Below are 22,857 nucleotides of genomic sequence, written 5' to 3' on the forward strand. Positions count from 1 at the left end.
TTCTCCTTGCTGTCCTGGCCTCACCTGGGACCCCCACCCAGTGTGGTGATCGTGCTTTGATTTCCTCCCCAGCCTGGGGCTCTAGGAGGCCTTTGGGCCAGACACAGAAAGCTTCCTGAATGGATTCCTATGTGAAAAGTTCCTAAACAATTGAATGGAAAGGATTAAACAGGCCACATGTAGGTCAGATTTGCCAAAGGTCTGTTTCTTCTCTCGCCTCCTTCCTCCTTCCAGGGCCAGGACTGTATCTTACCCTTAGTTCATCTGGAACTTTAATGGTCCAGATGACTTCTATCTTGAATTTTAGTTTTTTTCACATGTTGAAGACATTTCCTGATTGTCTCCCTCAGTGCTGAGAAACTAAAATGGCAGGGACCTTCGGTGGCAAGTGACCCAAGACAGGATGTTGAGGGGCCTTCTCGGTGACTGGGCTCAAGGCAGCTAGAAGTGGGGCAACAGACAGGTGGAGGCATTTTCCACCCCTTCCCCCCCATGACACACCACCCCCTCTGTACCTAACCAAACTGGTTGTAAAGGCCTGGGGACGCACATGTCTCTGGTTGATGGTGTGTCCTCAGGCCTCAGCTTCAGAGGCCACCAGGCCTAGGTTCTAAGGTCTCCTGGGTGGGACTCTGGAAGGGCCAGGAGCCCTTAGGATCAGAAGGGTGACCTGGGAGAAGGCCAGACCACCAAGCCACAGGCAGTCCAGGCACAGAACCCCCTCTCCCTTGCTAGCATGGCTGCCTGGCCCCGGTAGTGTCGGTCCTGGGGCCAGAGGACCAAGAGCGGATGCTGGTCCATCTTGCCTGGTGGGCCTAGCTAGAGCCTGGGTGGGGAGCGCAACAATGGTCGCTCCCTCATAGACCTGCACTGCCCAGTCTCTGGGGAGAGAAGGACGCGTCCACGCCTCTGCACTACTTGGGCAGTTGCCTCCAGCATCCCTGGTGACAGCAGCTGAGGCCCATCCCAGGGGAAGGTAACCCAAGCGCCAGATGGAAGGGACGATCTAAAAGCGGCCACCAGGTGGCACCCGACACCCGCTGCAAATGTCACCAGGATGGTTGTTAATGGCTGGCCAGCTGGCAGTGACACAGCACCCTTTTTGGGTAAATGCCCCAGTTCGTCTGGGGCGAGGCAGGGGCGTCTTGAGTGACCTCCAAGCTTTGGTCACCGAGCTACCTCCTGGTTCAGCACTGCTCAGCAGGGTACCGGGCAGCACATGGACAGAGGGTGGCAGGGAGTAGGTAGTAGCTGGACCGATGCTGCTGCTGTTGCCTAGGAGTTACAATCACTCCCCTCTGTGATTCCCGGGCGTGGGAATTCCACAGAGACCCTGGCTGCCAGGGCAGCACTAGTGAGAGAGATCTCGGGTTCCCCTCCACCGTCTCTTCTCTTCCTCCCTCAACCCCCGCACCACCTTGCCTCCCCGCACAGGCGGAAGGAGGGAAGGATGGAGGGAGAGACTTCGGGGACTGGCAAAAGGAACCCAGGCAAGCTCTGGGAGAGCAACTATGCAGGATGCCATCCTTGCCAACCAAAAAGGTCAGTGGAGAGCAGACATACAAAGCCCAGAAGCTAGAAGGGAAGGAGAGAGTCAACCCCATACAAGTGGAAATAAAAACTTGTCTCTGAAACAGACCAAGACAAATTCCAAGCACAGCAAACAGCTTCGTTGGGCAAATGCTCTTGGGGTCAGGCCATGAGAACATGGATTTCAGCATGAAATCCAACAGCAGACGGAAAGTAAATAAACGCGAGCGCACGTGTGGGTGTGTGTGTGTGGTGGGGGGTACATTTGTACAGTGCAACACTATGAGTGTATGTATGTTTGAAATGTGGCAAAAGTGGATGGTGAAGTGTAATCCCATCAAAAAACAAACAAACAAAAACACCAAAATATCCAGTCATAGAACTACTCTGGCCTTTTCCAAAAAAACACATATAGGGGGTTCTCTGATGGCCTAGCAGTTTAAGGGTTCCTGTGTTCTTACCACTGTGGCTCTGGCACAGGTTCCATCCCTAGCTTGGGAACTTCCACGTGCTGCCTGTGGAAGAGAAGCACATTTGATTTCTTCACTGTCATTCACTATGTTATGCACAGTACTGAATGTATAGACACTGTTTGTATACAAATTCAACTAAAGAATTTATGGAACATATTATCAAGAAGTTATTAACACTTAGGCTTTGAAAGTAGGCCTGGTTTAGTATACTCAATTCTCACAATCAGTTTGAAAGACCTTGAGAAATTACAAAATATTATATACTATGCACAGTCTAAGATTACAGCTCTCCTGTTTAATACTTGATCATGTCTGAACTCCAAAACATTCAGGATCTATTAATAAAAAGTATGTGGCATGTTTGTAGATTTAGTTTTTTAAAAGTCTAAAAGAACCCTAGTATGGTAACACTGTTTTTGCGTTATGTAAATATAGTAAGTGACTTTGAGGACAGAATCTCTGTGGTCTTTCTGGCATTTATCATTAGGCTTGGTAGCCAATATCAGAGTGATACTTGCTATGGTGCTTTGGGTTCTAATGAAAACCTCCTTATGAATGGCAGGGAATGCATAGTCCAAATCATTGGATTTCCTGTCAGACACCCTTGGCTAAAGATTTTACAAATGTCCGGTTCTACATGATGAAGTTTCCAAGTAAAACCAACCAACCAATGTCAAAAGACCACTGCGTACTTAGAAAAAAAACACAAACCCAAATTTCAATCTGTATAAAGAAGATGAGACCACCAGTTTCAAATCCCACAATTAAAAAAATATATATACTTTGTTTTTAGAGACGTTTTAAGTTACAGAAAACTGAGTAGATCACACGGAGTTCCCGTATACCTCCTTGCTCCCGCGCTCAGTTTCTACTGTTATTAAGATCTTGCATTTCTGTGCTGCATTTCATGAACCAGTGTTAATACATGACTGCTAATAAAACTGCATAATTTACATTGGAGTTCACTCTTCCTACTGTACAGAAAGTTCAGGGGTTTTGACAAATATATGGTTACCTGTATCTACCGTCACAGCATCATAACCAATAGTTCATCATTCACAAAGCGCCTCTACTTCACCTGTTAATACTTCCCCCCTCCGCTGAGCCCCTGACGAAGACTGATCTTTTTATGTCTCCATAGTTTTATCTTCTCCAGAATGCCATATAGCTGGAATTATCCACCATGTAGCTCTTACAGACTGGCTTCATTCACTAAGAAATACACTTTTACATTTCTTTCTTATGTTTCTTGACAGATTGTTTCTTTATACTACCTATTCATATTCCGTGCTATGGAGTTCCCATTCAGTGGGTTAAGAACACAACACTGTCTCTCTGAGGATGCAGGTTTGATTCCTGGCCTCACTCAGTAGGTTAAGGATCTGGTATGGCTGTGGCTGTCGGGTATGCCTGCAGCTGAAACTCCGATTTGATCCCCTAGCCTGGGAACTTCCAGATGCTGCAGGTGCAGTCGTGGAAAGAAACAAATCCATTCTATGTACTTACCAAAGTTTATTTATCATTAAATAAATAAATTTATATGGATTTGTTTCTTTCACCCTTTGAAGGACATCTTAGTTACTTTTAATTTTTGGCAATTCTGAATAAACATTCTACGAACATTTGAGTATTTTTATATGGACATGTTTTTAGCTTATTTGTGTAAATCGGAGCACAAGCGCTAGATCATATGGTAAGAGTACATTTATTTTTGTTAAAACATCCACTGTATTTTGGGGCCCTAATAAAGACTTGCCTGAATTTCATGTCTGGTCTCTTCAATTTTCATTGATGAAAGAGGCCAAGAGTCCAGGTTGGTAAGAGATTTTATGGCACCTGATGTGGGGCAGTTGTCCTGTTTCTGGAAGAGGATCTGGGCATCTCCGGGGCCACCTAATGCTGCTTCCCCATGAGTGATGAGCAGCCCCCTGAACCTCCGGCTGCAGTGTCACCATGGGTAAGTGTGCCTTCTTGGCTCTTGGCCTCCTTAATCAATGGAAATTGATAAGAGACCAGACAGGAATATTGAGGCTAGGCTTTATAGGGGATGCTTTATAGGCATTCTCTGAAAAAGAAATGACTTCTTGGTGGGGGGAGAGTAAACACTTATGGGAGAAAGATAAATGGTACCTTAGAGAAATATATGGGAGATATGGTAGTTTGGTGATGATGTCTATTTGAGTCAGGGGCTTCGAAACAATTCTAATTTTAAAACTGTTTCCAAAAAGTAAATTTAAAAACAAATTAGAAAAGGGGAAAAGCCTTAGGCAAATCTTATTGCCACATGAGGAAAGATCTATGTATCGGAGTTTAAAGTTATATAGAATGAGTTTTATGACTCTGCAACAACTGTAATACATCAACACATTGACAACAGCCACAGCCTCAGTATATTCAAATCATGTCTGTCTAAATCTTTATCTTTATATATAGCGATAAAACTGGAAACTACAAGAAATCTATCTAATCAACACTGCTAAATATATATTTTTTCTTTGTTTCTCAGGGCTGCACCTGTGGCATATGGCAGTTCCCAGGGTAGGGTTTGAATCAGAGCTATAGCTGTCAGCCTAGACCACAGCCACAGCAACATGGCATCCAAGCCAATTCTGTGACCAACACCACAGCTCATACCCACTGAGCAAGGCCAGGGATCCAACCTGTGACCTCGTGGATCCTAGTCGTATTCACTTCCACTGTGCCACAATAGGAACTCCCAACACAGCTAAAGATTAATGACAGGTTTGGTGGTTTGGCTGCTGATTAAATAGCTGGTATCTGGGTTCAGCTGGAGTATGAAAAACTCAACAGTGCTGGGTTTTATTCACAAAATCTCCTTAAATGTTACATACAGAGAAAAATGATGGAAAATACTATAAAAATTCTTGTACACATATGACACAAAAATATTTGCTTCGATAAGGATTTTTATTTTAATGGGAAAAAACAAAAATGTTATGTTAACTGTCCAGTAGATATAAAGTTCTACTATTTCTTTTTCAGACAATGTAAATTTTCTTCAAAATCTATACATATTGTGTCATGTTTACAAAAGGGCTCATCACTAGATCTTAGATGAGAAGCTCTCCGGTACACAGAATCAAGTTCAGCAATGCCTGGAGAGAAAAGGAAAGAATGGCATTTTTCATTTAAAATCCTTTCTAGTTAACTAAAATATAAGGGAGTTAAAAAGAACAGAGACCTTTCTAAGTGTTAAGAAGAATGAAAAATATCTATATACGATTACAGCACAAAATACACAATGACTAGTTTATCGTTTGCCCATGGTTACATGCTGAGCGCACTGCTCTCAAGGCCGACTCTCAGAGCTTCTGCTTTTCTCACTCCTCACTCATTTAGTCAATAGCCATGTGCTGAGGTACTGTGACAGGCACTGGAATTACGAGTGGAAGGTGACACAGGCCACCCTGAATAATCATATACTCTAAACTGGAAAACTAGACAAACAGGCAATTTCCATACAGAGTCGTAAGTCCTATGACAGGTAGAAAACAGCGCATGACTGGAACCCTCAGAAGGGACATCCAACTTGGTGTCAATATTGTCAGCTTTTGCGTGGAGGTGATATGGAAGTAGACACCTGGCAAAACTATGGGAACTGGAGGGAAGAAGCAAACACAAAGAGCAGAGGTGAGCAAGAGCTGTTCAGAATTGCCAGCTGTCTATTTGACTAGATGCCAGACAGAGGAAAGGGGCAGAGGAGGGTAGGAGGGAGATAAGGCAGAATGCTTCCTCAGGAACCAAACTGACTTGGGTGTTTTTATTCCACAGGAAGGAATTTGGAACTTTTCCTGGGGGCAAAAGCTAAACCAATGACAACTTTAATGACAGGAAATTCAAATGTCACCCACCAAGTGAAAGCTGCATGAACTGTGATGGCCTGAGTCTGGGTTTTTTGGCCTCGATCACTACCAGAAAGTTGAGAAGGTGGTGAACCCCCTGTTTTCTCAGAACAGTGTCAGTGTGCAGGCGGACCAGGCCATGAGGAAGGCAGAAATAAAGAATAGAGCCACAAAGAAAAACAAATAGGCTTTTTGAGAATTTGTTGAATGCTAAGGAACATGATGCATAAATAATGAATGAGTATATTTTTCATTATAAATGCTTATTGTTTTATACTTTTCATGTAATATGTATAGGAAAAATACTTACCGTAGTATCTGTTATGCAATCAATGGAAAGAGTTGCCATTTACTATTTATAGTTGATTTCAGAAATCAATGTCTAAATGTAATTCATAAATTTTGACAACATACCTTCTGCTAATGCTCTATTTATATATTTTTCCATCTTCCGCTGACTCTGAAATAAGTCAAATGTTATTTATAATGTTGAAGTTAAACAAGAGCATTTTTGTACAAATGCTATATATGGCTTATGAAATATGGCCTGTAAATAATACTTTCAGATGAGACCTAACTTGGGGATTGCTCAAATAGAAAAATAAGCAAATGAATGAAATAAAATAAATTCCTACCTATTTTGATTTTCGCTAATAGAGAACATACATATGCAATGCTGTTTGCATTAATCTGATCCAAAGTACAATAAATATTGGTGTATTGAATATACATAATTTCAGAGGCTGATGCTTGATCTTTCTGGGACAAAGAAGTTTAAGCTATTCAAGTCAAATTTTACACTGAATGTGTTACTTTGCAATTCTTAGAAAAACTTCCCTTTATTAAAGTTTAACCAATGGATTTTTCCTTAAAATGAGCTTTCCATTCTTATACTTTTATGAAACTAAAATTGTAAGGTCTGTTCCATGGTAATAATTTTTCAACATAGAATCTTAAATACATAAAATGAAGAAAGTGGTTCTGTTATAATGTCATGTGAAAATTTTAGTGGCAAAAACAAAAAACCCAAAACTTGCTGGAAGAAAGGAATAAGAGAGGGGCTAGGCCGGTTTTCACCCTGGGTTTCTAATCATGACTTTCTAGAATTAGAAACAAGGAAAACAATATATAATTCTTGAATTGTAACTCTGGGACTTTGTTTCCATTCTAGAAATGAGGGCCGGCTTTTGGAAACATCTAATTATATTTATCCACTTTGTTCTGAAATGCCTGAGGCTATTTCAAACTATATTGCAAGTGCCTCCACCTAGAGTATTCTTTTTATTACATGTTTCATACAAAATGCATCCTCTCGCTCAGCAGGATCTAAAATAGCATACTGAAGCCAATGCTGAGGTGATAAGGATACCATGACAGACAATGCCCTGGTCAAGTGTACGTGCCAAGACAAATGTTTGCCTCACATGTTTTCCAACATTTTCAGACTGTTCTCCATAACATTTTTCTTACAGCAGCATTACAGAGAGGCCGAATAAAGTGAGTAATGTGACTGCACTCCTAGATAGGTCTTATGAAAGTCACAGCTGATAACAGGTGAACGGAGAAAGCCTTATTGAAAAAATTTTATACTGCCTATACATACTTATATTTTTATAAAATTATTTTATAATAAACACTATGCAAAAATGTAAATCACATTTTACACATGTTGGATTAGGGAACTACCAGTGTAAGATTACTGTCGTTTCTGCCCAAAGCTCTTGTCCTCAGTGTGTACTTTTGAGACCTTTATGCTGATTTCTACGTGAGAACTGTGTTCAGATGAAGGAAGTAGTTTAGTCCAACATTAATCAAAGGAACACACCTGCAATGTTCTTTCAACTTTTCCATTTCGCAAAGTCAAAGAAAGGTGAGAAAATTAGATAAGAAAACAAGGATTCTGCAGGCTGTTAAGTGTAAGATTTTTAACTACAAGGCTTCCCTCTTAACCTTTAGTTTCCAAACTCTGTCCCATTGAAAAAGAAGGGGGGCACTTCAGGACTGAGGGCCAAAGAAGTTTCAGCTTCAGACTCTCCTTCTTTCCTTTGGCTGAACAGCTCTATGCTTGTCTCTGTTTTATATAATACAGTTTCATGCAAAAAAATACTTTTCAGAAAGAAAGGGTTTTTTTTGAAAAATAACTTAAGGGAGGAAAGTGACTGATTTAGTTAGAACTTAATTTGACAAGAGGTAAGTAAGGCAGGCCGAGAGACTGCAGCTTGCCTGGGGTCACAAAGCAAAAGGCCTTCTTGCTCAGTCTAGAGGTGTATGACAGCTCCTTCCTCGGATTAGGGAAAAAGACAGATTTTAAACTAGAACTGAGAGAAAATATGGAAGACTGTCATGTAGACAAATAATGTTTGAGGTATGAGACATGAAATGATAACTTTCTAACTAAATTATATGTTTTAAAGGCATGGACAAGAGTAAATTATCAATGCAATTCCTATTATATGTGGTCAATACACTCAATTTCTAAAGCACACTTTTGTTTAACCAAAGGACAGGCAACTTGAAGGAGAAAATCTTTAATGGTATCAAGCCGGCTGAAACAGAGATTCTTCCTTAAAACAATATTCATTTCCTCCAAATAAAATGTATTTTACCAAAGTCAGCCAACAAATGAATTATCCACCTTGGAGGTAATTTATGGCCATCCTTAGAATATAAAACAGATTTCTCTTGACCACCTAGCATCCTTCTCTCCAATCTCTCATCATTACCTGGTATATACAAGAGAGAGGAGCTCAACCCCAACTGCAATTTAAATCCAGTCAGAAATTATAGGTGAACTTCACTTCCTTGGCCTAAAGTTTCCACCTGAGGACTCAGACCTCCTCTACCCACATCAGGAGAGGAAAGGAGATTTACCTAGTGGGAGAGTTTGTAAGAAGGAACTAAGGAGAGCTTGCTTGGTTCTGAATCTTTTCTTTCAAAAGATGTGTCTTCCCAGAGCATTTGGGTCTCACATCTGCAGGAAGCAGCACGCCCCCGGCAGAGGTGTCAAGCATTTGCTTCCTCTCTTTAGGACTGAGAGGCAAAGGGCCTGATTGGGGATGAAGAATCCCGAAGCCCAGGGTGGCTGCACATCTAAACTCTGTCCTACAATTCATCAGTATGTGTTAGTGATGAGGCTACTTAGCTGATCACCACCTGCCTGACTCCTTCCTACATTCTGTCCTTACAAGGAGAAGTGTCAATGGCTAGCTACCTCATCACAGTTTCAACAAGGACGATGACCAGAAAACACTCATAGAAATGTTTCCTTCTTCCCTGACATTGTAATTAATGTACGCTGTTCAAAACAACCTCTAGCTTTTTTTTTGTTTGTTTTTTCTTTTTTTCCTCTTTCTTTTTTCAGCCACAACTGTGGCATATAGAAGTTCCAGGTTAGGGGTCAAATTGGAGCCGCATCTGGACCTATGCTTCAGCTTACAGGATCCATAGAACTCCCAAACCCTATTCTGAACCAGGGAAAGTTAGTAAGGAGTATTTTTGACAGAGAAATATAGTAGAGCCAATCACAGTACAAAGCACAGCAAGTACAAATATACGTCCATTCAACCAACCATAACGTATTCCCGTTAGATGAAATTTCAGGTAATGGGCTAGAAAATAAAGTTGCACTCTCTTTTTGAGACTAATTTGAGAAAAGCATACATGCCACACACATAGACATACACATGCCTTTCTAATATACTTTCAGTAATTATTGATACTTTTAAGTTAAAATTTGACATCATTCTTATTTTGAAAGTTATAAAAGTAAATGCAACTAGGGAAATATAATAAAACCAAGCCATGTAAACCACTTCATTATCCACTTGTAAGTAGGTTCATGTGTGAAGGAAATTACACTGGTTAGCTTGTTAGCATTAAATACATCTATTTTGCTGCAGAGTAAAGTACTGAGGATTAAGTTGATTAAGCTGCTGAAAAATGACGTACAGGGAGGAAAAATGAATGAAAAAGGACTGGAAGAAGTTGAGCAGTTACCCTTATCTTTCAAAAGATAAAATGCCTGCTCACTGGTCCATGTGGACAAAACAAAGTGGGACATGTGGGATTATATGGAGCACAGAAGTAAAACAATAAACACGTTGTCTGAACTCTGCCTCTGACTTCTGAGAAACTCGCTTAACTGTTGTGATCGTGTGATCAGAGTTAAACTTCAGCGTGGACGGCACTGCCTTGGTGATGTAAACTGGAGGCTTATTTCTGAAAGGAAATGTCACTCAATATTCTGTTGAGAAACACTACAGGCCAGGAGGGAATGGCAAGAGATATTTAAAGTGCTCAAAGGAAAAAATATGCAACCTAGAATACTCTATCCAGCAAGAATATCATTTAAAATAGAAGGGGAAATAAAAATTTTTTCCAACAAACAAAAACTTAAAGAATACTGCAACACAAAACCCAGGTTAAAGGAAATATTGAAAGGGCTTCTCTAAACCAAAAAGAAAGGAAGGAAAGGGAAGAAAAAAGAAAAGAAAAAAAAAAAAAAAGAAGAAGAGGAAGAACTAGGACTGAGGAAATCGCAATCAGAGAGCAGTCACTCAAATAAGCCAGCATACAGATTTAATCATGAACAGGCCTCAAACAAAATAAAATTAAAAAGAAAAAATAAAAAAGAGTCATCAAAACCATAAAATGTGGGCAAGGGATGTTAGGAAGTAAATAACCCTTTTTGTTTGTTTGTATGTTTCTCTTCTTAATTTTAATATAGTAATGAAGGGTTTGAACTTACAGGACCATCAGGCTAAAACACACAATTATGGGAAGGGGTTAGCATACTTAAAAAACAGGGCAACCACAAGCCAAAACCAAATATTGCATTTGCAAAAAATGAAAAAAAAAAACACTCAAGCAGATAATAACAGGAGACCATCCAACCAAAAAAAGAAAGGAAGAATGGAGAACCATAGAATCAACTGGAACACGAGGTTCAAATGGCAATAAATAATCATCTATCAATTATCACCTTAAATGTCAATGGGCTGAATGCCCCAATCAAAAGACACAGAGTGGCTGAGTGGATAAAAAGGCAAAAACCTTCAATATGCTGCCTACAAGAAACTCACCTTAGGACAAAAGATACATATAGATTGAAAGTGAAAGGGTGGGGAAAAATATTTCACGCCAATAGACAAGACAGAAAAGCAGGAGTCGCAACGCTCATATCAGACAAAGTAGACTTTAAAACAAAAGACATAAAGAAAGACAAAGAAGGACTCTACTTAATGATTAAGGGATCCATCCAAGGAGAGGATGTTACTATCGTCAACATATATGCCCCAAATACAGGAGCACCCAGATACATACAACAAATATTAACAGACATAAAGGGAGATATTGATGAGAATACAATCATAGTAGGAGACCTTAATACCCCCCTCACATCAATGGACAGATCCTCTAGACAGAAAACCAATAAAGCAACAGAGATCCTAAAGGAAACAATAGAAAAGTTAGACTTAATTGATATATTCAGGACACTACATCCAAAAAAAGCAGAATACACATTCTTCTCAAATGCTCATGGAACATTCTCAAGAATCGACCACATATTGGGACACAAAGCTAATCTCAATAAATTTAGGAGCATAGAAATTATCTCAAGTATCTTCTCTGACCACAATGCCATGAAATTGGAAATCAACCATGGGAAAAGGAAAGAGAAAAAACCTACTGCATGGAGACTAAACAACATGCTACTAAAAAACCAATGGGTCAATGAGGAAATCAAGAAAGAAATTAAAAACTACCTTGAAACAAATGATAGTGAAGACACAACCGCTCAAAATCTATGGGATGCTGCGAAAGCAGTGCTCAGAGGGGAATTTATAGCAATACAGGCCTTTCTCCAAAAAGAAGAAAGATCCCAAATGGATAACTTAACCCTCCACCTAAATGAATTAGAAAAAGAAGAACAAAAAAGTCCTAAAGTCAGCAGAAGGAAGGAAATTATAAAGATCAAAGAAGAAATCAATAAAATAGAGACTCAAAAAACAATAGAGAAAATTAATAAAACCAAGAGCTGGTTCTTTGAAAAGGTGAACAAAATGGACAAACCCCTGGCCAGACTCACTAAAAAGAGGAGAGAAAGAACCCAAATAACCAAAATTATAAATGAAAAAGGAGAAATCACAACGGATACAGCAGAAATACAAAAAACCATAAGAGAATACTATGAACAACTATATGGCAACAAGTTTGACAATCTGGAAGAAATGGACAATTTTCTAGAATCTTACAGCCTGCCAAAACTGAATCAAGTAGAAACAGACCAACTGAACAGACTGATCACTAGAAATGAAATTGAAGAGGTCATAAAATCACTCCCTACAAATAAAAGTCCAGGACCAGATGGCTTCACAGGTGAATTTTATCAAACATATAAAGAGGAATTGATGCCCATCCTCCTTAAACTCTTTCAAAAGGTTGAAGAAGAAGGAATACTCCCAAAGACATTCTATGATGCCACCATCACCCTCATTCCAAAACCAGACAGAGATACCACCAAAAAAGAAAACTATCGCCCAATATCATTGATGAATATAGATGCAAAAATTCTCAACAAAATCTTAGCCAACCGAATCCAACAACATACCAAAAAAATTATACACCATGACCAGGTAGGGTTCATCCCAGGTTCACAAGGATGGTTCAACATACGCAAATCAATCAGCATCATACACCACATTAACAAAAAAAAAAGTAAAAAATCATATGATCATCTCAATAGATGCAGAAAAAGCATTTGACAAAGTCCAACATCCATTCATGATCAAGACCCTCGCCAAAGTGGGTATAGAGGGAACATTCCTGAATATAATCAAAGCCATTTATGAGAAACCCACAGCAAATATAATCCTCAATGGGGAAAAACTGAAAGCCTTCTCACTCCAATCTGGAAAAGACAGGGATGCCCACTCTCACCACTGCTCTCCAACAGAGTTTTGGAACTCCTAGCCACAGCAATTAGACAAACCAAAGAAATAAAAGGCATCCATATAGGAAGAGAAGAGATCAAACTGTCACTGTATGCAGATGACATGATAGTATACATAGAAAACCCTAAGGACTCAACCCCAAAACTACTTGAACTGATTCATAAATTCAGCAAAGTAGCAGGATAGAAGATTAACATTCAGAAGTCAGTTGCATTTCTGTATACCAGCAATGAAATATTAGAAAAGGAATACAAAAATATAATGCCTTTTAAAATTGCACCTCACAAAATCAAATACCTCGGAATACACCTGACCAAGGAGGTAAAGGACCTATATGCCGAGAGCTATAAAACTTTAATCAAAGAAATCAAAGAAGATGTAAAGAAATGGAAAGATATTCCATGTTCCTGGATTGGGAAAATCAATATTGTAAAAATGGCCATACTACCCAAAGCAATCTACAGATTCAATGCAATCCCTATCAAATTCCCCAGGACATTTTTCACAGAACTAGAACAAACAATCCAAACATTTATATGGAACCACAAAAGACCCAGAATCGCCAAAGCAATCCTGAGAAACAAAAACCAAGCAGGAGGCATAACTCTCCCAGACTTCAAGAAATACTACAAAGCCACAGTCATCAAAACAGTGTGGTACTGGTATCAAAACAGACAGACAGACCAATGGAACAGAAGAGAGAACCCGGAAATAAACCCTGACACCTATGGTCAATTAATCCTTGACAAGGGAGGCAAGAACATCAAATGGGAAAAAAAAAGTCTATTCAGCAAGCATTGCTGGGAAACCTGGACAGCTGCATGCAAAGCAAGGAAACTAGAACACACCCTCACACCATGCACAAAAATAAACTCCAAATGGCTGAAAGACTTAAATATACGACAGGACACCATCAAACTCCTAGAAGAAAACATAGGCAAAACACTCTCTGACATCAACATCATGAATATTTTCTCAGGTCAGTCTCCCACAGCAATCGAAATTAGAGCAAAAATAAACCCATGGGACCTCATCAAACTGAAAAGCTTTTGCACAGCAAAGGAAACCCAAAAGAAAACAAAAAGACAACTTACAGAATGGGAGAAAAGAGTTTCAAATGATGCAACCGACAAGGGCTTAATCTCTAGAATATATAAACAACTTATACAACCCAGCAGCAAAAAAGCCAATCAATCAGTGGAAAAATGGGCAAAAGACCTCAATAGACATTTCTCCAAAGAAGATATACAGATGGCCAACAAACACATGAAAAAATGCTCAACATCGCTGACTATAAGAGAAATGCAAATCAAAACTACCATGACATATCACCTCACACCAGTCAGAATGGCCATCATTAATAAATCCACAAATAACACGTGCTGGAGGGGGTGTGGAGAAAAGGGAACCCTCCTACACTGTTGGTGGGAATGTCAACTGGTACAGCCACTATGGAGAACAGTTTGGAGATACCTTAGAAATCTATACATAGAACTTCCATATGACCCCGCAATCCCACTCTTGGGCATCTATCCGGACAAAACTCTCCTTAAAAGGGACACATGCACCCGCATGTTCATTGCAGCACTATTCACAGTAGCCAGGACATGGAAACAACCCAAATGTCCATCGACAGATGATTGGATTCGGAAGAGGTGGTATACATACACAATGGAATACTACTCAGCCATAAAAAAGAATGACATCATGCCATTTGCAGCAACATGGGTGGAACTAGAGAATCTCATACTGAGTGAAATGAGCCAGAAAGACAAAGACAAATACCATATGATATCACTTATAACTGGAATCTAATATCCAGCACAAATGAACATCTCCTTAGAAAAGAAAATCATGGACTTGGAGAAGAGACTTGTGGCTGCCTGATGGGAGGGGGAGGGAGTGGGAGGGATCGGGAGCTTGGGCTTATCAGACACAACTTAGAATAGATTTACAAGGAGATCCTGCTGAATAGCATTGAGAACTTTGTCTAGATACTCATGTTGCAACAGAAGAAAGGCTGGGGGAAAAATGTAAATGTAATTGTAATGTATACATGTAAGGATAACCTGACCCCCTTGCTGTACAGTGGGAAATAAATAATAATAAATAATTAAAAAAAAAATTCTGTTGAGACACATCATGTGTCATGCCAAACGTTCATCTTTAAGTCAAAAGCAAAAGAGAAATACCAGATGATGTCACTTCTATCTGGAATCTAATATATGGCAGCAGTGAGCCAATCTACAGAAAAGAAACAAACTCTTGGGCATGGAGAGCAGACCTGTGGCTGCCAAGATGGAGGGGGAGGGAGTGTGATGAGGGCGGAGTTGGGGCTTAGTAGATGCAAACCATGGCCTTTGGAGGGGATGAGCAATGAGGTCCTGCTCTACTTCATTTTTCAGCTCCTTGATCAAAACCCACCCCTTTCTGACATTTTAGACAGTATGTTAACTCCTCTCAGAGGATTATTTTATGTTTTCCTAGTAGAAATAGTTACAGCCACAGCAATTCTAGAAGGCCCCTTCCTTCTGACTGAGAATTCAGAAAACAGTACCTGTAGAAGAACTCTTTTAAGGCATCCTGTCTATAGTGATCACGGAGACATGTCTTTGCCTCTTGAGGGAATATTTTTAAATCTCTCTTATTAACTCTAGCATGATTTGACAGAGAAGGCCCCACAAGGGAGCTATGTAAATCTCAGAATTACAACATTACGTCTAAAATGAACTATCTTTCAATTTAACGAGAAATACTAAACAATAAACACCCCTTTCGTCCAAAAAATTAAAGTGTGAAATGCCTCAGCATTTTTTCTCTTGCGTGACTTCTGTCTTCTGCACACAAACCCTTTCTTCCTCATCTTGTAAAATGATGCATGTCATGATTTTTTGGGTGTCAACTAATGAGAATATTTTAAGTTTGCATCCTGCTTATCTACTGACAGAAGTGTATGACGTGTATTTTATTTTTGTACCCTAGAGTCCAGTTTCAACACTCTGAAGCATTCAGGCCCAGCTGAGCTGCAGTGCTAAGCATCTTAACTTTGCTCTTCTATGATTTATTATGACATGACACCAAGTGAGGAAACAAGTTGAAACATCATTTAAGGAGGGCCCAAGCTACTTTACATCAGGAACATCATGAAAACACCCTGATTAAAGTGGCTATTTTAATAGCACTGACACACAATGTAAAGTTGTTGCAGTTTACAGACGCCCCATCATTGCCATCTTAGACATCATTCATCTAAGTCATGGCAAGACAGAGACATAGGTGAACTTCATTTAAAAAGTTTAAATAGTGCCTTTATTTAACATATATTTAGGAATGCACTACAACTGCTGAGCAAGACATTTTATAAAAATTGAAATTAAAATGCCACCAGTAAAACAGAAATTAAGAATGTACTTTCATGTAAGAAAATGACCAAAGTTTTAAGTTAAACACAGAAATGAGGGAGTTCCTGCTTTGGCGCAATGGGATGGGCAGCATCTCTGCAATGCCAGGATGCAGGTTTAACCTCGGACCCCACAGTGGGTTAAAGGATCTGCATTGCCTGACCTGTGGCATAGGTCCCAACTGTGGCTCAGATCTGACCCCTGGCCCAGAAACTCCAAATGCTGCAGGGTCACCACAAAGGAAAAAAAGAAAAAGAAAAAGAAAAAAATAAGCAGAAATGAACCTTTTATTTTTATGGCTGCACCAGTGGCAATGGAAGTTTCTAGGCCAGGGGTCGAATCAGAGCTGAGGTTGATGGCTACACCACTGGCATGCCAACACCAGATCTGAGTCACATGTGTGACCTATGCCACAGCTTGGGGCAATGCCTGCTCCTTAATCCAATGAGCAAGGCCAGGGATTGAACCTGCATCCTCTCGGACACTGTGTTGGGTTCTTAACCCACTGAGCCATGATGGGAACTAAACCTGTTAATTTAGTGTTAAAAGTTCACTTCATTTGTACAAAGCCTTTATCATAGCTTCCTTTAAGTAATAAACATCCATGTGGGGTTCAGTGCTTGAATGCCAGCCATTCACTTATGCTGAGGGGTAGGAAAACTAACGTGCAACAGAATTTGAAAATTACTGTCAACTATGGCCAAGCTGTAATCAAGTATGCCAAGCATCTGAAAGTGTATCTTTGGTTATTTGACAATAATATTTAATTTCTAAAATAGCATCTAAGGAGTTCCTCTTGTGGCTCAGCAGTAACAAACCCAACTAGTATCTATGAGGAAGTAGCTTTGATCCATGGCCTCCATCAGTGGGTTGAGGATCCAGGGCTGCCTGAACTGTGATATAGGTCACAGACACGGCTTGGAGCCTACGCTGCTGTGGCTGTGGCAGAGGAAACTTCCATATGCTGCAAATGTAGCCCTAAAAAGAAAAAAAAAAGCATTTAAATGCAGCTTTTCAAGAAATTTAAATTTGTCAATTAGTTACATTTATTGAATAAAGTTATGATAGGTATCTCTTAAAAGGAGAAATCCAGGGACTTAAAAAATGGCAAAATTTGTCTTCTTTCTTTATTAGCACAAATAATTATGGCTTTTACTAAGTGTGCATAAGTCAAATAAACAAATCTGAATTTCACCAATTAAAAACACAAATTATATCAGAAATCTGAAACACAAGGAAGAAAGGATAATTTAACTAACCTTCATCAAGTCAGTCACAATGCTGTCAAATGAAGGTCGTGAACGTGAGGTAGAAGACTTTAAGGTTTCTCTTGTTTTAAGATTTCTTCTGAACACGGAGCTATTGGGAATATTTTCAGCACCAGGTGGCTCCAGGACTGGACTTGTAGTAAATGTTTGGGGTAAAGATCTGTTCCGCTGTTTCTTCAACAGAGGTTTCGTACTGGTCTCAGCCAGCCTCTCCTTAATCCTGTGAAGTCTGCAAAATGCAAATTTCATTCATTTCATTTTCCTCAGATGATTCCTAATTGATAGGCACCTTATTAAGTTGCCCCCATAATAATAAATGGAATGTCCCACTGAACTATGTTTTGACTCAGAAAATGTCTCAGGGCAGAAGGACATATATGCCTTGATCAAAAAGAACGGAGACAGTTCCAGAGGTAGCTACAAGTATCCCCTGCTTCCCAAAAGTATATGTTCTTTGCTTTAAGGAAAGGTTTACATGGGCATGTTTTTGATGATAACTGAAAAAAAAATCTGAAGAGGATTTCTGATTTTATGAAAAGAGGCAAAGACCCAAAACAGTGGTCAGTGTTCTTTCTACAGAGAGCCATCTCAGAGGCACTGCAACTCAAGCAGGGAGAGCAGACCCATGAAGCTCCTCCCCCAGGAAGTACATTTAGCATCTCAGCATCAAGCCTCCGTGGCTTTTAACTGTGCCAGAAGCATCTGTGCTTTATTTATGCATATTTATTTTATGCACCCACTAGCAAGAAGTGTCCTCAGCTAACTGCTTCTTTGCTTTATGCCATTTGGGTTATAGAAAAGACTTCATAGGGGGAGTTCCGATTGTGGCTCAGTGTTAATGAACCCAACTAGTATCCACGAAGATGCGTATTCCATCCCTGGCCTCTCTCAGTGGGTTAAGTATCTGGTGTAGGCGTGGGCTGTGCTGTAGGTCCCAGACGTGGCTCAGATCCTGCTTTGCTGTGACTGTGGAGTAGGCTGGCAGTTGCAGCTCTGATTCGACCTCCCGTCCAGGAACTTCCATATGCTGCAGATGTGGCCATCAAAAGAATTTAAAAAAAGATTTCATAGAAACATTCTACATTTGGATAGTGGGGACACCTGTAGGTCATAACAGTAGTTACCAAAGTATGGGAGGTGGGATCTGCCCTTTCTGTTTTCCACAGGCAGGCCACTGTATTGTTCTTAGCCACTAAGTGAAGTATACTGCCCTTTACCCCTATGTTAATTTTCCCCCTTTCACATGCATGCCTTTATATAGATTAGAAAAATTTAAGAGGATACATCAGAGTTTGCCTTCACAGCATCCTCTGGTGATGAAAGCAAATATCGTAATCAAGAAAGTAAATTCATCAAAAGCCAGAATGTAACCCTTTTGGTTTAAGGTATCATCTTCCAAAAAATAGTTCAACTTGATAACACTCCTGTTTATAGAAATTCCAACAAGAAATTTTAAAATAATATCACTCTCTACATTGCAAAGACGCTAAAGCACTTAGCTTATGACTCTATGTTTTAACTTACTTGTTCAGTTTTTTTCCCAGCGACTTTCTCAATTTTAATTCTTCTAGGTAGAGTTTCTTATATTTTTCCAATTTCGTTTTACTAGAAGATTCATGAAAAGTGTTTTCTTTGGAGCATTGAGATTTCAGATATTGCTCTAAGTTTTCTTGAGACACTGCTTGTGTCTAAAGCAGATTAAAAGGAAACATTTAAAAAATAATTATAACCTGAGTAACTCTAGTATATTTACTCATTTAGTTTGGAGTCAACGATTCAGAGAGCAAATGTAAATGTGTTGAAAAAGAAGCTCACTTTAAAATGTTTATCATCAATGTTAACTGAATTATATCTGAATTATAAAATTAAAGTTGAATTGCTGTTATATTAGTGCTCATGTCATGTGATAACACAAAGAATCATAGGATCACTTTAAAATTTAAAAAAAATTGAGAAATACAATGTATGAGTAATCCAAGAGTACAGCACAATTTTTCAATCACAATATTTTCTTATCCTCCAAATAGCCTTGCATTATACCAATTGGTGTGATTTTGTCATCTGAATCACTGTAATCTAAAAGCTCAACTTAGTGATAATAATGACGGAAACTGAAATATCTTAAGGGAGAAAAAAATGCCATCTTCCACTCGGAAATCTACAAAACTAACTATTAGAAGAGAAGCAGAGGAAACACATAAAATGTATACATCCATGTTGTAATTTAGAGGGAAGTGAATTATAGCACATTCAAGATCAATACATCCACCTGTAGGAATAAGCGGACTTTTGTTAACTGTTCTTCTATCTCCTGTCTTGCTCCTTCTTCAATCTCCTGTTCACAGTGCTCTACCTGACTGCGTTCCACCATATTCATTTCTATGTGACTCTTGAGGTTTACTACTGCTTGTTCCAATTTTTTTTTTATTCTCCCCGAGTTTTCCACATCTCTTCTGCATTCCTTTCGTACATAATAATTCCTGTTGAAGAACTTGATTTTTTTGCATCCAGATGTAGACATTTGGAACATGCAGTTCACTGCTGTGCTCTCGGACCATCACTCTGATATGACAGAGTGAAGAATAATAATGACACTGAGTAATACAGTGTAATGAGGGAAGTAGGTTGAGAATAGCTTAACTCACAACCAGTATCACATTTTGAAATAAATTCAGTTACAATAAAATGCTATCTACACTGTAGAATGTAGAATCTTGAATTATGCAGAAAATGAAAAATTTCAAACCACTGAGTCACCAAAATAAAATCATTCCTGTCATCATCTGTATTACACATTTGCACTTGATTTTATATTTTATGTGTCTATAATTATTGCATATCTTTTCTCCGTAAAACGACTATAAGTCATCTCTTAGTAAAAAAGTCCCTTAGTACTTCCCCCTTATCTTAGCTGTCCATGATTTTTAAGGAAGTTGTAGAGATACTGAATTCTTCAGAGCTGAGTTAATAAATGGCTCCCCAAACAACATTTTGAAAACAAGACTCTAATGAAATAATCTTTTTAGTCTGCATTCCAATGTCATAAGCCTTTTTTCAGAACTACAAATATTTTATGCTCATTTGACCTGCATTCCAAGGAGAAATGTTTCACAGAGTGAAGGAGAAATCATATCTCCTAGTGTAAAAGTTTAGTGAGATGATGCACACAAGTTTCCTGAACCAAACAATGCCTCAAGGTTTGTAAGTCTTTGTTACTTTCCAGAAAATAAGAGAACAAATGAAACCAAAACAAACCAAAGTACTCACTGGTATTTCAGTGACACTGAGTTGGGAAGGACTCACTGGCTGTAGGTACAATGATGTAGTGAAGAGTAAGGATAAAAACGCAAGGGCTTTGCAAGATGGTTAAGGGAAGACTGATGGCCCTTGAACAGGCTGACAGTGACAGCCAACAAGAAAAGATGATTAACCTAAAGAAACCAGGACTCACTGGGTTCAAATATCTGTATCCCATTTACAGCACTTGCATGTGTCCAGCTGTCAAATACAACTAAAATAAAGAAATGGCTTCCTGGCTAAGATCACATCCAGGGTACTGCCAGGAAACCATGGTCTACAGATGAAGCCAAGACTATAAATCCCCTTGTTAAGACCTTGGAAAGATTTCATGTCTGCCTCAAATTCTGTTAAAGATATTAAAGCATAAGAATTGAATGGTTTTGTCCCATGAGAACTTCACAGGGAGCTCAAGGTGAAGAGCTTACCTCAAAAAGATTCATGTAAGGGCAGCTTTTGCAATGGAATGTACCCCAATAAAATTCAGAGGAAACTCAAAGTTTTAAAGAGAACTGTGGAAGTAAAAATACTGCTACCACTGTTGACTAAAAGAGGCCAAGAATGGTGGGTGTGTGGGTGGTAGATAACTGCACCCTTTATTTCCCACATCTTCATAGTGAGAGGACTGTAATCAAGGGGCTAACACTAAAAACCACACCCAGGTACCTTAGCTGTATCTGTATCTGATGAAGATGGTACAATCTGGGACTTGAGCCTGAGCCTGACACCATCATAATTGAGAGTTGTGGGAGAACTAGGTAGGAATAAGTGTCCTTTTCATGTGGATGGAATATAAAAAATTGTGGCCAGTGAGCAGATATAAGGCTGGTTTTTAAATGTAAAGGTAAGTTTTAGAAAACCCACCTTATAAAAAAGGTCTGACATGGGGCAACCTTAAGTGACTTGCTCCTAATGAGCAGAATACGGGGAAAATGCTCTGTGAACTGCAAGCCTAGGTTAGAAAAGACAATACAGCTTCTCCTTGGCCCTTACCCTGGGATCCCAGGCCACTGTTGTGAAGGAGCTCAGGCCGGAAAGAGACCCCAGGTGTTCAGGGCAGGGGTTGCACTTGTCTGGCCCAACCAAAGTTCTAGCCACCCACCACCACCACCAATCAGATGAGTGAGTGGACACATCTTCAAGTGATTCCAGACCCTGGCCTTCTTGCTCCCTCAGCTGAAGCTCAGGGGAACAGAGGCCACTGTCCTGGCCATGTTCTTCCCGGTGTAGATTATGAACCTCTGGGAAGTTGTCAGGGAAAAACGGATAAACAGGAAACTGTATTAAAAATGATCATAAGAAATATCTCATAAATACAGTAGAATCTGGGATCCTATAACCAGGAATCTAATAAATGCAGAGATTATTTTAAGGAGTTCCCACCGTGGTTTAGCAGAAACGAATCTAACATCCGTGAGGGTGCAGGTTTGACTCCTGGCCTCGCTGAGTGGGTTAAGTATCTGGTGTCGCTGAGAGCTGTGGTGTAGGTAACAGACACGGCTCACATCTGGCATTGTTGCGGCTGTGGCATAGGATGGTTCTGATTTGTATGTAGTTCCGATTTGACTCCTAGCCTGGGACATTCCATATGCTGTGTTTGGCCCTAAAAAGACAAAAAGAAAAAAAAATCTACCAGATTAATTTCTTAATGACAAAAAACACTGAGGAGAAGAAGCAGATATCTAGAAGAGACACTTAAGAACTTCTGAGGAGAAAGCTTTTTAGGGTTCCCTTTAATTACAATTTCTTATAAATTGGCACGTGAGCCACCTTAAAAAGTCTCAAGATTGAGGCTAAGGAAAACTTATAAGCAAGGAGGCACATGATTAGAAGTACAGTACCTGAAAAACAACTAGAAATCATCGGTATAATAACCAAAATCAGACTTTTTAACTCATTTCATTTAACTGAAATTCCAGAGATAGGCAGCTTTGAGTATTTAATAATCTAGCACTCAATCTGCATTCATGTTCCTTTCCTCAGGGAGGAAATAAACCCTATGGAAGCATTTTTAATTTCCACACTAGTAAAACATACGTAGTGTCCTTTGGTGGTATTTAAGTTAAATACAA

At 39.5% G+C, this 22,857-nt stretch overlaps 1 protein-coding gene across 1 annotated transcript in view; it reads right to left on the minus strand.

Annotated features, from left to right (window-relative positions):
• Positions 1-1,006: 1,006 nt before the first annotated feature.
• Positions 1,007-22,857, minus strand: part of LOC125121896 (ankyrin repeat domain-containing protein 26-like) — a 76,692-nt gene continuing 54,841 nt past the window's right edge. Inside the window, 8 exon segments of the mRNA XM_047770204.1 lie at positions 1,007-1,275; positions 5,054-5,119; positions 6,281-6,326; positions 17,480-17,717; positions 19,013-19,176; positions 19,758-19,913; positions 19,915-19,989; positions 19,991-20,050. Of these exon segments, the coding sequence (XP_047626160.1) occupies positions 1,007-1,275; positions 5,054-5,119; positions 6,281-6,326; positions 17,480-17,717; positions 19,013-19,176; positions 19,758-19,913; positions 19,915-19,989; positions 19,991-20,050 (1,074 nt within the window).

Source organism: Phacochoerus africanus, chromosome 3 (assembly GCF_016906955.1).
Source record: "Phacochoerus africanus isolate WHEZ1 chromosome 3, ROS_Pafr_v1, whole genome shotgun sequence".
In the NCBI taxonomy this organism is placed as follows: Eukaryota; Metazoa; Chordata; class Mammalia; order Artiodactyla; family Suidae; genus Phacochoerus; species Phacochoerus africanus.